Source organism: Panthera tigris, chromosome D3 (assembly GCF_018350195.1).
Source record: "Panthera tigris isolate Pti1 chromosome D3, P.tigris_Pti1_mat1.1, whole genome shotgun sequence".
Taxonomy (NCBI): domain Eukaryota; kingdom Metazoa; phylum Chordata; class Mammalia; order Carnivora; family Felidae; genus Panthera; species Panthera tigris.
The window spans coordinates 3,127,753-3,144,079 of NC_056671.1; the positions used below are offsets into that span (position 1 = coordinate 3,127,753).

Consider the following 16,327-nt stretch of genomic DNA (forward strand, 5'->3'; position numbering starts at 1 on the left):
CAGACGACGCAGCCCCGGCCGGTATCTGGCTGCGACCCTCCCCCTCCCCCGAAAGAGACCCCGAGTCAGACCCCCCAGCAGAGCTGGTCCGGGATTCTTGCCGTTTATTGCTAATTGAAGCCACTACATCTTGGCGTGAGTTGTCACACATCAATAGAGAGCTCGTATTATGAAAGGGCCTTGGGGACCCCCAGGGGTTTCCACACCACCTCTGATAACCACAGCACGAAGGCGTGCGGAATTTAGGGAGATGTAGTCCACGTGCATCTGAGCATAAGTGGAGTACTAGAGTAGACGACGTGGGCCACGCAATGTGGCCCGATGTCCAGGAGGCTAGGCTGCCCCTGTTCACCTGGCTGCTCGACTGTGCACGCACACCCGGGGGACAGCAGGTCCTTGCCACTTCCCTCGGGGGCTCCTGGAGGCAAGAGGGCTCTTCCCACTCCGTCATCTGCCCCCTTTCCCGGTCTCAGGTCTTGTACGCACCCGGGAATTAAGGGCACAATTCCACCAGATGCGTTGGGGCAGAAATTCACATGATGTTAATGAACTCAGAGGAGGTACTTCAGAAGAACGTTAATAAAGTCTGTGTGGATCAGACAACAGGAATTTGCTCCCGTGTAGTAAACAAGACATCTTCCTGTGAGTGTGGAGAGCAGAAGCTAATTAATTAATACTACTGTTAATATTGCTACTCATGAATAATAATGGCCAACACTGAAGGAGCACTTAATATGCGTCAGACACTCTCCTAAGGGCTTTGCATCTATTAGCTGATTTAATCCTCACTCCAATGCTACGCAGTGGGCACCATCATTACGTCCTTGTTGCAGGCAAGGGAACGGAGGCCCAGAGAGGGTAAGCGACTTGCCTGAGGGCACACAGTGCACAAACTCGTGAATCTGAGATTCAAAGCTACGTATTTGCTACCATCTGTGTTGTCGTCAGTCTCTCCCTGTCCCTTATCCCCTATTTTGTCATCATAACATCCGGCAAGAGGTAGTTGGGACAGAGTTTGGGCCAAGAGGCTGGGTCTGGGGCTGTGAAAGCCAGATGCTCAGCTGAGGCTGGGCTCGCCCTGCCGCTGTGTTCTTATCCTGTGGACGCGAGTGAATCACAAACCAAGCAGCAAGCCAACCCCGCCCGTGGGGTCTGTAAAGCCAGGGTGATGGGTACCTGTGGGGTTTTGTCTGCTGAGCCCCTGCAGGCAATTTCCCATACCCCCTCCAATCCTTCGTGGTTCCTTTTGGGCCCGGCCTCCTTCTGGGGTACTATAATCGACTTAACTCTCTCTTTGGAGTAAGGCAGTTGAGCTTGGTTCTTGCTACCTGCTCCCAAGTTCTGCTGATAAAATATAAGGCATTAAAAGATCTTCTATTATGCTTGCTTTTTTTTTTTGTTTTTTGTTTTCTTTAACATATCAGATCACAGACAATATGGGGGAAAAAAGGAGCCGTGCCACTGGCGGGTCCCCCAGGAATGCTACTGAAAAAGCCGACAGACGAATAAGGATGACAAGAGACAAACTCACAGCAGGGCTGGGGTGGAATCTGGACCGACACTGACATTTTCCACTTGGCCACCTTCATTACCGTTACAATGTCGCTGTTCCGCAGCCCTTAGACATGTGTGGCTGTTTACATCGATTAATTAAAATTAGGTGAAGATGGGGCGCCTGGGTGGCTCAGTCGGTTAAGCGTCCGACTTCAGCTCAGGTCACGATCTCGCGGTCCGTGAGTTCGAGCCCCGCATCGGGCTCTGGGCTGATGGCTCAGAGCCTGGAGCCTGCTTTCGATTCTGTGTCTCCCTCTCTCTCTGCCCCTCCCCCGTTCATGCTCTGTCTCTCTCTGTCTCAAAAATAAATAAATGTTAAAAAAAAAAATTAGGTGAAGTTAAAAATTAATCTCCTCTGTGGCTCTCGCCAGTTTTAAGTGTCCAATGACCTCACGTAGCTCGTGACATACTGAATGGTGCGGACAGGGAACACTGTTCCAGAAAGTTCCACTGTAGAACAACGGCTTAGAAGTTTCGAACAGGAATCTTCCTTCCTATTTCTTTCCTTCCTGTAGCTGAAGTTATACGATACTTAGGAACATGGAGAAGCTATAACTTTATTATACCTCATGAATTCAATGCAGGTATCTGTGGACCACCCCCCCAGGGGCTGAGCCCCATTCTAGAAGCTGGAGACACAGCAAGAGGACCGGAGACAGGGAGATGGACAGTAAACGGGTCAACAGATACACACGTAACATCACGTCCGCCGGTGGACTACAGTGTTCAGACATAGGTGCCCGACTCGAATGATGCTGGTATAATTAATTTGGGGGTGTGGCCAGAAAGCACCCCCCCCCACCCCCCCACCCCCACCCCAGGGGATTCGATCTGGCGGTTCAGGCACCGACCCCTGATCCAGGGCAGTTGTCTGAAGGTGTGGCCGGTGGCATCCACGTAACCGGGAGCCGGTCAGAGGCGCAGATTCTTGGGTCCCACCACGGAGCTGCCGAAGCAGACACGCCCTGTTTTAACAAGCCCTCCCGACGACGCTGACCACACACAGGTTTGAGAACCACGGGAAGGACCAATCCACTGTCCTCTCTTCGTCTGCCACTGGCTGTTTAATCCGCAGGATTACCAACAAAAGCTGAACGAAGGACCCTGCGTGGCAGGTGAACTCTACCGTCATTTGAAAACGGAAGGGAGAGTGCCCTCACATAGGGCCAACCACGCGTGGTGTTTGTGAGGTGGATGGAAATGCCCCCCGAGAGTCCCTCACGTCCACGAAGACACGTGTTCTCTGTCTTCTGCCTCCAAAACATTTCCTTGTCCCTCCTGTGTGGCAATGACTTAAACTGAGTTATGCGTTCATTCACAGAGCAGTGCTCGAACACGTTTCAGATGCTGACATAATTACGGGGCCGGAGAATAAAGGCTGGCAGTTACAGAACGCGAGCCTTGGCACGACGAATCATGCACCAGACAGGAAGAATAATGCGGATTTAGGCCGAGCGGGGCTGCAGGTGCTGGTGGCCAAATGATGGAGAAGAAAACAGTTCCTTCACCTCAAAGGGCTTACTCTAGGGGCGGGGAAGACAGACGTGGACATTCATTCATGTATGCACTCAGTGGCAGCTCCTTATTAAGCACCTACTGTGTGCTGGGCATGGTTGGATATGGTAGTGATGGAGCGACCCCTGCTCTCACGGTGCTGACACCGCAGCGGGGAAATTCAGACAACGGACATCTGAATAAGTTATGGGAGTTGCATCGAGCTACGAAGGAAAAACAAGGTGGCCAGGGCACAGAGTGACTGAGCTGTGACTTCAGGTAAGGTAACTGAGGTTGGCTAGGGAAGTGGGGACCTGCCTAATGTGAGGGAAAACACAGTATGGAATCTGGGGAGAGGCTCCAGGCACAGGAAACAGCCAGTGCAAAGGCCCCGGGGCTGGGGTGCGGAGGAAAGGGAGGCAGTGGTCGTTAGATCAGAGAGTAGCCATGGGCCACACGCTGAGGGCCGTCTAGGTCCTGGTGGGGCCCATGGCACCAGCCAGGATCCAGCACTCCCTGGATGTGGAGGCCTGACTCCTTGGCTGGTGGGCGGCAGGACTTGGGACAGCAGACGGGTAGTGCGGTGGGAACGTGTCCGAACCACCCCAGGTTGGAGGCACGGGAACAGGAGAACCAGGCACACAGGGGCTCCCAAAGTGAACGTCCAGGATACCGTCTGGGATGCCAGCACACAGGGACAGCACTGTCACCGTGTTCCTTTAGTCCTCTGCTGTTGCCCAGCCTGGCACTGAGCTGGCCTGCAGTGAAGAAGCACATCCACGGCACGAATGGTCACAGGTAAGGGGCTCGGGCTAAGAAATAGAGGTGAAATCCCAGCTGCCCCCCAGTCAACATTCCGGGCTGGGAGAGGGTGGTGGGGGCAGGCATCATATAAATACCAGCATGAGAAGGAGACTCAGTGATTTTATCAGACACAAAACTGAGACACGGTGCCTCGAGGGCGACGCGCAGCAGTGGGTGCTGTCAGGGGCAGGAGGGTCAGAAGAGACCCTCATGCAGTGGGGTTTGAGCGGAGTCTGCAGTGGCGAGAAGGAGCCTTCCGGGAGGGGACACGGCAAGAACAAAGATGCCCAGTGGGACAGGTGCAGCAGTCTCTACAACAATGCCCGTGCACAGTGGGTGCTTAATAAGGAGAGGTTTGTGGTGGGGTTTCCCTTCTCCCCCGAGGGCTGGGTGATGGAGGGGCGGGACTTCCTTTGTCCCACACCCCCAGGGCTGGGTGATGGAGGGGCAGGACTTCCCTTCTCTCCCCCTCCCAGGGCTGGGTGATGGAGGGGCGGGACTTCCCTTGTCCCTGGATGGGTGATGGAGGGGCGGGACTTCCCTTCTCCCCTTGGGGTTGAGTGATGGAGGGGCTGGGACTTCCCTTGTCAACCCCCCCAGGGCTGGGTGATGGAGGGGCGGGACTTCCCTTGTCCCTCACCCCCAGGGCTGGGTGATGGAAGGGCGGGACTTCCCTTGTCCCTGGATGGGTGATGGAGGGGCTGGGACTTCCCTTGTCAACCCCCCCAGGGCTGGGTGATGGAGGGGCGGGACTTCCCTTGTTCCCCCCCTCCCCAGGGCTGGGTAATGGAGGGGCGGGACTTCCCTTGTCCCTGGATGGGTGATGGAGGGGCTGGGACTTCCCTTGTCAACCCCCCCAGGGCTGGGTGATGGAGGTTGGGACTTCCCTTCTACCCGCAGGGCTGAGTGATGGAGGGGCTCAGGTGAAGATCTACTTCCTTGGGGCAACAATTCTTAGCCTGTTTTGGGTCACAGGCAACTCTGGCTGGCTGGTGAGGTCTAAGAAGCCCTTCTCAGAATACATTTTTAAATGCATAAAATAACACAGGCTTACGAGGGAAACTAATTTCAGATCTACTAATCCTGGTCCTTCTGCATTACCGCACTAAGTAATAAGATCTAGCATTGGGTGTAAAAAATGACCATAATTTCAGACTAGCAAAGAGTATGAATGATATTTCAAGATCTCTGTGTCCACTGTACCTTGATGGAAATCTGTGTAACGAGTTCGGTGGTGCCTGCGAGGACCGTGGGGGCTTGTGATCTGCATTCACATGGGAGGGAACAATGAGCTCTGGGCCGACTCGCAACACCAAGGTGCAGACGCCCGAATCTCCTCGAGGGCCCCCAGGGGACGCTGGGTCTTCTGCAGGGTCGCCTCCCCCCAGGCCTGATTTTCTGCCCCTCCAGCGGCAGGGCTGGGGCTCAGCCCCCAGGGGAGAGGGGCCAAGTAAGGGTGCTAAATGCATTCAGAACATTCCTAGGGCTCCAGGGCTGGTCTTTTCCCCATTTTACAGGCGACGGAACAGAGCCACAGAGAGGCCAAGCTACCTGTCCGAGGTCACACAGCCCCTCACAGGAGGTGCTGGGATTCACGCCCACACAGCTGGCTCCTGAGGCGGAGCCCCCAAGTCCTGTTCAGAGTTTCTCTGAACTCAGAGAAAAGATTAAAGGTGTGGTACCAGGGGTGTGGAGGGTGTCCGTCCTGGGCGCCTCTCCCGGGACCAGGGCTCCTGCTGCCCTATCAGGCTTCCTGCTAATGTTCATGTTGGGAAGACAGATGATTTTTCTGTTCTCTTTTCGTTTCTTTCTTGCTTCTATGTTCCCCACCTCCGTCTCCTATCCCCAGCGACCTTACATAATCGATAATGTTAGAACACATAGGTTTTGCTAAGTAAAGAGAGAAAAATAATGGGAGGTATAAACTTGGACGAGGCCCGAACATCCCTCCATGGCACCCCTTCCCTTACTGCTGGGGAAACCCGGCCCGGCTGCTGGTGACCTTGGTGTGGATGCCAACGCTGACTATTGCCACGGTCTGAGCACTTCCTCTGTGCCAGGTGGTGGGTAAGGGGTCACTCATCGGATAATGAATCGGTCACCCTGAAGACATTCCTACCAAGGCCAAGCAGCCTCGGATGAGTCACAGATTTCCTCTTTAGACAGAGCCCGGTGCCAGGCGGTTGGAAGGAGGGGTGTTTCTAAATTGAATTCCACAGTAAATCTCCAGCTGTGACAAGGAAATACTTATTCCGCCCATATAGTTATTTTTCGACCCAGCAAACGTTTTCCAATTGCCCGAGAGCACTGAAGCCATCCTTAAAACCCTCTCCAGGGAGTCACAATGTAAAATTTCCAAGTTGGAAGAGGGGCATGAATATCAAGGATAGGATGTTTCTGGAACACAATAAAACATTATTTATCTATTGTCTCTTTTAAAAATAATATTCTGCAATCCCCGTCAAAGGAGATGTCTCTCGGTTCTTTGAAATGCCTGCTGTCGCCTTCTCGAACCCAGAGGATATTGCCAACACACTTCCCCACGGACCCCGACGCACAGCAAAGTCATTCATCACTTGTAGATTGACAGGCGGGTCCAAGCGCATCTCTGCGACGCCACCTGCCTGTTAATGCCCATCCCATTGCCCACACCGGGTTCTCTGGACTCAGCGAGGGAAAGGACGTGGAAAAGCCACCGCAGGAGGCTGCCGGCTGGACAAATCCAACCGTGGGGCTCAGGGACCCCGGCAGATCCCTTCACCCTGTACCTTCAGTGTTAATTTTGTACGAAGCAAGGATGAAAGACGACCCTTCGGTGGTCAGGACCACTTCCTGGCCGTGTCTGCTTTTGCGGATGACCGTGCTGTGCTCCCTGGGAAGAGCTGGAGGGAGCCCGGAGCCTGCCGCCCTCGGGTCCTGGCTGGAACTGGAAGGCCCACTCAAAGGGGCGGGTTGCAGCGTGTGCGATGAGGGGCTCCCCACAGAGTCACGGGCAGGAGCGAAGGAAGTAGCCAGGGGTGGAGAAGCTGGGAGCTGTTAGGAGCCCCACATCCAGGGCAAGGGAAGGGAGCCAGTTCTGGGAGCCCAGAGGGAGGAGAGCCAGGGAAAACAGATTCCCCTGCAGGACAGGAGCTGTGGACAGAGACGACCACGCCCTGGCGGGTTTGTAGCAAGATGGGGAGGGGACCAGGTAGACTGGAAGGAATTTAGGATGTCGACACAGCTTCTCAGGGTCACGATTCAGCCCGCCACAGGAGCCTCTGTCTCTCTCTGCTCTGTCCGGTCTCCCGTGGTGCCTCCCACTGGCTGAACACCACCAGAAGCCAGAGGTCCAGGGGGACTGGGGGCGGCAGTCCACAGAGGCAGAGCAGAGCACAAGGGCAAGCCACTCCCGACGTTCCCCCCCGGCAATCCTGTCCTGCTACACGCTTGGCCAGGGGCTCCCGGGATCTCTCAGACCCGAATGAATCTCCGTGACGCCCGGGAGAGGTGAGGATTAAGATCATCATTCTGCAGACATGAGAACAAGTAGAAATCTCCCCTTTAAACAGCCCTGGACATAGCCACTTGATTTCCAATTTGATTTTATGCGGAGAGATGTAGACACGTTCTAGGAATCTTGAAAGCTTGACATAAGGAAAAAAACAAACCAAAACAACAACACCCGAGTTCCCACCATGTTTCAGGAGTCAAGGAAAATGATTTCATTTCAGGTCTGCAGAGGCCAAAAACCTGTTCAAAATTCGGGGTGAATCTTTCCAGGAAACTCAGGCTGGGACTAAGCCGGTCAGTCCGGGAGCAGAGGGCCTCTGCCTATACCTGCCCACATTAGGGGCTCCTGCCTTCTCCAGACTAGGCATGGAATTGAGTCTTTTATTTTGGAATCAACGCCAGGGAAAATAGAAACAGCATAGCTGTTCCACTCCCCTTCCCTGCATTCCCTTATGGTTCCCTGGTCCTGTCCTACGAGATACCGACCTGTGTGCTGTCTGCCCCCCCCCCCCCGGGGGCCAGACCTGTCGGTTCACTGCCTGTTTCCCAGGACCCCTCACAGTGAACATCCACAGTGGCCTTCACATCAGGAGGGCTCGGCATGAGCTTGAATGGATTCCGCTGCCCCTTTATCCTCGAAAAGAGACCACCACCCCTCTATCCCCGCCGGCTTACAGAAACCACCACCTGCAAAGCTGTGTCTGGCCGCTGCTCACTGGGTTCCAGCTTGTGATGTGAATCCTCTTTTCTTATGTCAAAGAACTGAATCTCAACACCTCTCTGGCCCCCGATGCTCCCTCATCTGGGGGTTTGTGCTGACCACGCCTGACCTGGGCTGCCCCCGGGGCTCTCGTGCGGACCTCTCTCTGCCTCTATCCCCTCCCGGCCCCCGGTTCGGAGTGGGCACAGTGCGGGCAAGGCGGTGGCTGGAGGGGAGGGGACGCTTGAGGCCACAGGGCTGAGACCCGGGGCTTTCCTGCCTCCAAGTGAGCGGGGAAGGGGGCGAGCAAACAGTGGCTTTGCGGGGTCAGGGCTCCCCACACACAGTAGGGCCAAGGGACAGAGTGGCTTTGGAGGTCCTGCCTCGACGGCTCCCTCTGCAGGAGAGCTGAGACACAGCCTCGCGTTCACCTCACGGACTCCCTGGGAGCCGGATGGAACCTGCAGCTGGGAGGGACCCAAGGCTCCTGAAGAATCACCTCATTCCCAGCTCCCTCCCTGGATTTCGGAGGGCGTGTGAGAAGGCCTGGTTTTCAGGTGAGCACCGTGCCCCCTGAGGCCCACTGCTCACCCGGTGATCCTCTGTCTTAGGTTTCTGACGGTTTTTCTTCAGAATGAGCGACAATGGGGACAATTTACTTATTTCCCAGACCTGACCAGTTGGCTCGCTAACAGGTAACATAAGGATTTGCTTCCTAGTTACTTTTTGAAAAAACAGAACAAAACCAAAACACAACATTTCTCATCTAGAAAAAAAAAGAAAAGAAAAGCCTTGCGGGGGATGACGTCACACGAGCACCTGAACACGGGCGGGCGGTCTGTGCCCCGCGCGGAGATGTGGGGCCGTCAGAGATCGCTTGGGTGAAGCCGGTTTGAATTCACTCACAGTTACTCGCCCACAAACGGATTCTGACATCAGTAGTTATGCCATCTTCCAAAACGCGACAACCCCAATAATCACATCACGCTCCAAAGAGGGCTTTCTTGTCCCTTGGAAAGTGGGACAAAATAATATCTCCTATCCTTATCATGATTTTACTTTTCACCATATCTGGATGCCTTCTCTGTTTCTTGTAAATGGTTTTAAGTGGATTTATTTTGAGAGAGAGAGAGAGAGAGAGAGAGAGAGAGAGAGAGAGAGATGGCACAAGGCAGGGAAGGGGCAGAGGCAGAGGGAGACAGAGAATCCCCAGCACAGAACCTGATGTGGGGCTCGATCTCACGAACCGTGAAGTCATGACCTGGGCTGAGATCAGGAGTCGGAGGCTTAACCCACTGAGCCACCCAGGCGCCCCTGAATGACTTCTCTGTTTAAACTAGGTAGGACAGGAGCTAGGCTCTTACACCCTAGAACTGGTGGTGATGCTCTGTGTCGTAAGCCTGCAAACTTTCTCCCTGAGGGGCCAGATGGAAAGTATTTCAGGGTTTGCTGGCCGAGAGGCAAAATGGAGCGTACTAAAACGCTCCTTACATAACTATTTAAAATGTAGCTGTTTGGAAACACATAAACGATTCCCAGCTTGCAAGGTATACAAAACACAGGCAGCGGATTGACTCTGGCCCACGGGCTATACATTGTTGATGCCTGTTCTTGGACACGCGAAGTCAGGAGCAATCATTCTCTGACCTCAACGTATTAACGGGCCCTGGGGGTAGATGATACCTTCTGTGGTGAGGATCTGCTCTTTGTGTCTGTCTGCTCCCCCTTTCCCAGGGGCAGCCAGAGTTTCCCATCATGCACCATGCCCACCCGCTCTCAGTCTGACTCCACACCTGCTCCGGGAAGACAAGTCCCCCAGACCCCTCCAATCAGAGCATCACGCCCTTTGGCTCCAGTGACTGGCTTTAGGTTGGTCACGCGACCCGAGCCGAGCCAATCCGTTCTAATCAGAGCCAGTGCCAGGAGATTTGCTTGAGTGTTGGCACCGAGGCGTCTTCTGCTCTCCTCCTGCTGGACCCGATGCCATGAAAATGTCAGCGTGGCACCGCCCAGCACAGCCTCCTGCACGTGACTCTAACCGGGAGAGACACAAGAGGAAAGCAGAAGGGAAACCACCTTCCCCGATGACAAATTTCGCTCAGCTCGATCGTCAGCACTCCACGTCTGGTCCGCCAGACCAGCAGCACTGGCACGACTCAGGACCTTATAAAAGTACCCAACTCAGACCTCCTGAATGAGAATCTGCCTCCACGAAGAGTCTCCAGGTGATCTGAGCGCACACGAGTGAGAACGCTTTCCTAGACGTTTACCTTCCGTGAGCCATGCTTGGGTTGGGTTGGGTGGGGCGGGGAGGGTGTGTAACCCAAAGAGCTCTGATCTGTTTCCTGGAGTCCATCGTGGGATTCAGCGCGGTTGCTTACCAGCTCTTACCGACGCGCTCTGGTAACAGTAATGTGAGAGGAATGGCGTTTGAAGTCCGAGAGAGACTCGTCTCCAACCGTGGCTGCACCACGGAATCATCCGGTGGTGCTTGGTCCCACCTCCAGTGATCCGCACTCGATTTGTCAGGGTGACGCCCCAACTGCACCAATTTCTAAACCTCCTGGGTGGTTCACCCGTTCAGCCAGCATTTAGAAATCACCCTCTCGGGTCTCCTTCAGCAGAGGTCGGACGCTTTTTTCCCAGAAAGGGCTGGCAGTACGGCCGCTGTGGACCACTCAGCATCTGCCCCAACTACTCACTTCTTCCTGTGACCAGCGGAAGGGGTCAGGGATGGATGGGTGTGGCTGCGTCCCCAACAATCTGTACTTAGAGAAGCGAGCACAGGCTGGGTTTGGCCCTGGGGTTGTAGTCTGTGGGTTCCCTGTGCACAGAGTGGCTTCACTGCTTGGGAAAGGCACCTCAGCCTCCTCGCCCGTCAGATATTAGGAGGGGCCGCGTGTCCCGTTTGCTGCCCGGTGTCCATTCTCGTGTTTTCTAGTGAAACGATCCGGAAACCGCTCTGCTCTCAAACTCATGTGATTTGTGCGGTCGACCCGCATCTTGGTTTGGGTCTTCCCAGAAGGATTCCATTGCAAGTGGTTTATTGGGAGGGGCAGACAACCTCAGTCAGGGGGTGGGGAAGTGAGATAGAGCAGGGCACTCGGGACCACAGCGCGAGGTGTCTGGCCAGAACTGCCGGGCGGGGGAAGGCGCCGTGCTGAGCTGCGTTGACCCACGGGAGGGCCCAGGGCGCTGGAATAAGTCCGTGCCAACTCCCGTTTGTTGCGGGGGAGAGGGCTCCTTGGATGGGGACATGCAAACTCCTCGGTGCGTCTGTCCTGCCGCACAGGCGGGAAGGACGGCTTTGCAGGCGAGACAGAACTCTCAGGTGATAACGTGCCAGTGCGTGAGGAGGTGGGTGAGGCGAGGGCGGGAGGGGACGTCCACGGCATCTGTTCCAGGCCACGCACACTCTGGGCATGTAGCGTCCCTGCCACGGCGACCGCCTCGGGCAGACAGCAGGACCCCACAGGAGCAGTCCTGGCAACGAGACCTTGGTCGCGCTTTCTGGAAATGAGCTGGCTGATCTTCCTGGGCTCGAGGCTTGAACCATTTGGCGAGAGTATAGGCTGCCACGCTGCCACCGTGCGTAGACTCAGGGAAGCCAAGAGGCAGAGAAACGGAGTCCCGGAGACAGAGCTGGGTCTGATCGGGCGGACCCGAGGCCAGGACGGATCCTGGATTCTGAGTCACACGGGCCGGCAGATTCTCGCTGTGCTTAAGCCAACTGGGTAGCATTTGGTCACATGTGACCCAAAGAATCCTAATTGATGGATTTCCCAACTTGGTATCAGTGAAGCCTGCTCATCCCAAAGCTGAACAGAAATTGCTTTTGCAATATCTGCCCCGGGCTCCGTGTGAGGGAGGGAGAATTCCGGCAAAGACAGTGGAAGCTGAACCACGCGCCTCTGAAACGCCATCCTTTTGGACCTCCTGGCAAAGCATCCCTACGTGGAGCAAAGCCGAGCTCAGGGATGGCCCTGGACAAAGTCCCAGCGTGCTAGGTGAGAGACCTCAGAGCAAAAGTGCCATCTACCCTCTCACCGTTTTCTCTCCCGGGCTCATTTCCAGCAGCCACAGGGTCGAGCCAGAAGTCGCGGCACGGGTTTGCACTGTGACCCACGCGGGTCAATGACGTGTTGACCTGCCCCGCGATGGTGCTCACCCAGCCCTCTGGAAACCTGATGGGGCCACGGGACTCCCCGTGACCAGCCGCGTGGGTGTGGAAAGTCATTTCCATGCCATCGCTTAGAGAGGCTCGCATGTGACTTTCCACACGTCCGTTCCTCTGTCCCAGAGACCGTGAAGGCCACATGTTCCCGATGTCATAGTTACAAGATGGTGATGCCCCTGAGACGTGGCCCGGAACAGAGCCCCCTACTGGTTGATCCATGAAATATAAGCAAGAATAACTTGTGTTGTGCCGAGCACCTGAGTTTCTGAGGTTGTTTGTGGCGGTAGTCTTGCCTCGCTTATCCGACTAACATACAGAGGGGCCTGACGCTTCCTTATAAAAAAGGAGCAGAGGGGCGCCTGGGTGGCTCAGTCGATTAAGCATCTGACTCTTAATTTTGGCTCAGGTCATGCTCATGGTTGTGAGTTCAAGTCCCACGTCGGGATCTGCACTGACATTGTGGACCCTGCTTAGGATTCTCTTCCTCCCTCTCTCTCTGCCCATCCCCTGCTCTCTCTCTCTCTCTCAAAATAAATAAACATTAAAAAATTTGTTTAAAAGGAGCCTCTTGCACTGCTGGTGGGAACGCAAACCGGCGCAGGCGCTCTGGAAAACAGTGTGGAGCTCCCTCAAAACGTGAAATGTAGAACCACCCTACGATGGGGCAATTGCACTCTAGGTATTTATCCAAAGATCACCAAAATGCTGATTCACACGGGCGCTGCACCCCACTGTTTATAGCGTCTCACCCTAACAGGTCCCTGGTCACTGTGTCAAATTATGGAAGGAGCCCAAAGGAACGCATGACGAACAGAGTAAGAAGATGTGGTGTATATGCACAGTGGAATACTACTGAGCGATGAAAAGGAACGAAATCTTGCCATTTGCAACAACGTGGATGGGACTGGAGGGTATTATGCTAAACGGAATAAGTCCGGCGGAGAAGGACAACTATCAGATGACTTCACTCACAGGTGGAATTTGAGAAACACAACAGATGAACACCGGGGAAGGGAAGGAAAAATAAGATAAAAACAGGGAGGGAGGCAAACCCTAAGAGACTCTTAAATACAGAGAACAAACTGAGGGTTTATGGAGGGGGAACGGGCTAGATGGGGGATGGGCACTGGGTTCTGCTCCTGAAGCCGAGACTACACCGTATTTATGGGAACACAGCAAAAGGAGCAGAAGATAGCAAGAAAAACAAGCAGCACAACTGGAGGGAAATCAAGCACATGGCGAACCGGGATGGGGCTGCAGCGAGCGTGGTGAGGGTCGCAGGGCAGTAACCTGGGCTGAGAGAGGCCAGGCTGATGGTACGGCCCCTCCTCAAGGCACAGGGAGGTGCCAGTGCCCTGGAGCCTCTGGAGGCAGCGCGTGTCCTGGGACAGAGGGGAGGCCCCCCCCGGGGCGCAGGCGAGGTCCCTTACCGTGGCCAGGGGGACGATGGCCGCCAGGTCCTTCTGGCTGATGAAGATCTCGGACACGGCCGTGTCGGTGGTCGCCGTCCGTGGGTACTCCACCTGCCAGGTGATGGGCTGCGTCCCCGAGAGGCTGCTGAAGCTGGCTATTTCGAAGTTCATCTGCACGACCTCGCTGAACGAGCTGCTGCTTCTGGAAGGGAGGGAGCAAAGGAAATAAATGGCTTTTAGCTGACCGTGTTCCGTGCGAGGGCCCTTTTCTCTCCTTCGGGCTGTAACTCGCGTCTAAGGAGAGAGCAGACACCTGTCGGGGACGGTGTGTGGGCGCGGCGGCTGGGACGGAGGGAGCGGCCCCCACGAGGGAGGAACCGGGCAGAGTCTGAAGCGCTGGGTGTTCACAGGTGTCTGGGCCGGTTTGTACCAGCTCCTCAGACAAGCGGTGAATCCCGCGGCCTCACCCCTGCAGAAGGAGCCTGGGGGAACTCTGGACTAAAGAGACTCCCTTTGAGCTGAGTTCGGCGGGTGAGCCCGTCGTGGCAGGTGGCTCGCTCACCACCGTTGATCCGCCCTGGCGTCTCCTCCCGTCCTGTAGGGGCCGACAATCACAGCAGGGCCCTCGGCGCCTGGATGCAGGGCTGAAGGGGGCTGGGGACGCAGGCGGGGGGGCCCGTGACGACGCGGCAGCTGGGAGGACGTGAGCAGTTCCGGGCAGGGGCGGGGGCACCTCCCGCGAACAGCCCAGGTCACTGTGCCGGCCGGCTGGTGCCAGGTTTCCACGCAGCTGCTGCTTTTCTCCACCGGTGTCCTCCCGGCTGCCTCGCTGGCTCATCGCGGTGGCTCTCCTGAGACCGCGTGACCTGCCTCACACACCCTGACACGGCCTCTTGTGCCTCGACGGAGGGGCCCGTAGCTAGCGGGACTCTGGTTCCCCACGAGGCGTCCCGATCAACACCCTGAGTCCGAGGTGAGCCCAGACACGTGTCTCGTTAGCAAGCTTGCCCCAGCGGGTGTGACGCTTTGGGAACCCGCGACCGTCCAAACTTCTCGTTTTTTCAGACACCACGGCGAAGACCCCCGAAAGGGGGAATCGGCTTGCTCACGACCCCGCAGAGTCAAAGGGAAGGCAGCATCTCCGGATCCCTGAACCTGTGCTCTCCACGGCAGCCGGAGGCCAAGTGTGGGGTCACGAGGCACCCAGCGAGCGAGCTTCTCCGGTGAGGGGGTCGGCAGACCGCGGCCCGTGAGTCGAATCCAGCCTGCCGCCCGTCTGCGTGAACCGTTTCGCTGGAACGCGGCCCTGGGTGGGCTTTGCGTGTCGTCTCCGCTGCTTTCGTGCTGCAGGAGCGGGGCCGAGTAGCAGTGTGAGGCTGTGGAAAGCCTGCAGAGCCTAGAGTATTTATCACCTACACCAGCCCTTGTTGCGGGAGGTCAGAGAAAGGGAACCGGGAGAGCTCTCTGGAGCTGCCGAATCGACAGAATCGCTACGGGTGGAAATAGGCAGGAAGGAGGCTTTCCAGGCACGCAGCGGAGTCTGCGGGGCAGGATGCTGGTGAGCCGGAAAGCCGGGCAGAGGAGGGCCTGCAGTGCCCGCTTGCCCGCGTGCTGTGCTCCGGAACGTGGGGGGCCGGGCAGCCGACGGCAGTTATCGCAGGCTGGCGTCCCACGTGTTTCCGAGGGAATCGAGGGGAATTTTCCATGGCACGTCGAGAGGGAAACAGGTCTGCTTACCAACTGCACCCCAGGGCTGCCCGAGTGGCTCAGTCAGTTAAGTGTCTGATTCTTGATCTCGGCTCAGGTCACGATCTCACAGTTCATGAGTTCAAGCCCTGCACCGGGCTCTGTGCTGATGGTGCAGAGCCTGCTTGTCATTCTCTCTCTCTCTCTCTCTCTCTCTATCAAAATAAATTAATAAACTTAAAAAACAACAACAACCCTGTACCCCAAACAGAGGCCGGTACCACTATGATGAGTTGCTAGAGAAACCCTTCCCTTTGCTGGGGTGATAAGGACACACCCGATCTTTGAGGGGCTTGCTCAGCAGCCAGAAGGCTAATTCTCCAGCCCATCACCCTCAGCCCTGTTCGGCAGCTGGGGGAGGAGGTGACGGGGAGGTGGCCGCACTGACCAAAGCCCCCCGGGACTCGGGAATCTGCCTCGTGCTCTCCGGGCGGGAAGTGGTACCGAGAAAACCACGGTTTACGGGATGCTGGATACCCCCGTGGGAGGGAACACAAATCCGTTGTCTGGTGCATCCGTCCATGAGCTGTGCAATCTCAAGAACGGATGACTTGCCTTGGAAAATGAGGAAGAAGTGTCTGGAGTCTGGAATGTTTCCAAACTAAGAGAGTCATACTTGGTCCGGCAGCTAAGCCCGCAGGGACCTGAGCCTGCTCGATTCAGCCCCCAGAAATCCTTCCCACCTGCTCTGGCCCAGTCTGTCTCTTCCCTGGGCGACAGGCGGGGCTTTATTTCAGGGGGTCAACTGTGCTCTGTTAGCAAGAACCCTCGCACGGGCATCTCCTTCCTCAGCAGAGCTGGGTATGGGCTGAGTACGCTGGAGACGTCCAGTGGTTGCTTGATAGACTCTGCTCAGTCTATCTTCCTTGGTCACGGATGAGACAAAAGCCCCAAGACCCTGCTGTGGCCCCACTGGGATGTGCTGGAGTCTGCGACGTGTCTCAACCT

The 16,327-nt window shown here is 56.0% G+C and overlaps 1 protein-coding gene across 1 annotated transcript in view; it reads right to left on the minus strand.

Moving 5' to 3' along the window:
* Positions 1-16,327, minus strand: part of TMEM132C (transmembrane protein 132C) — a gene marked incomplete at its 5' end in the record, with an annotated part of 204,335 nt that overhangs the window by 55,247 nt on the left and 132,761 nt on the right. Inside the window, one exon of the mRNA XM_042962803.1 lies at positions 13,652-13,835. Within this exon, the coding sequence (XP_042818737.1) occupies positions 13,652-13,835 (184 nt within the window). The remainder of the gene's footprint in view (positions 1-13,651; positions 13,836-16,327) is intronic.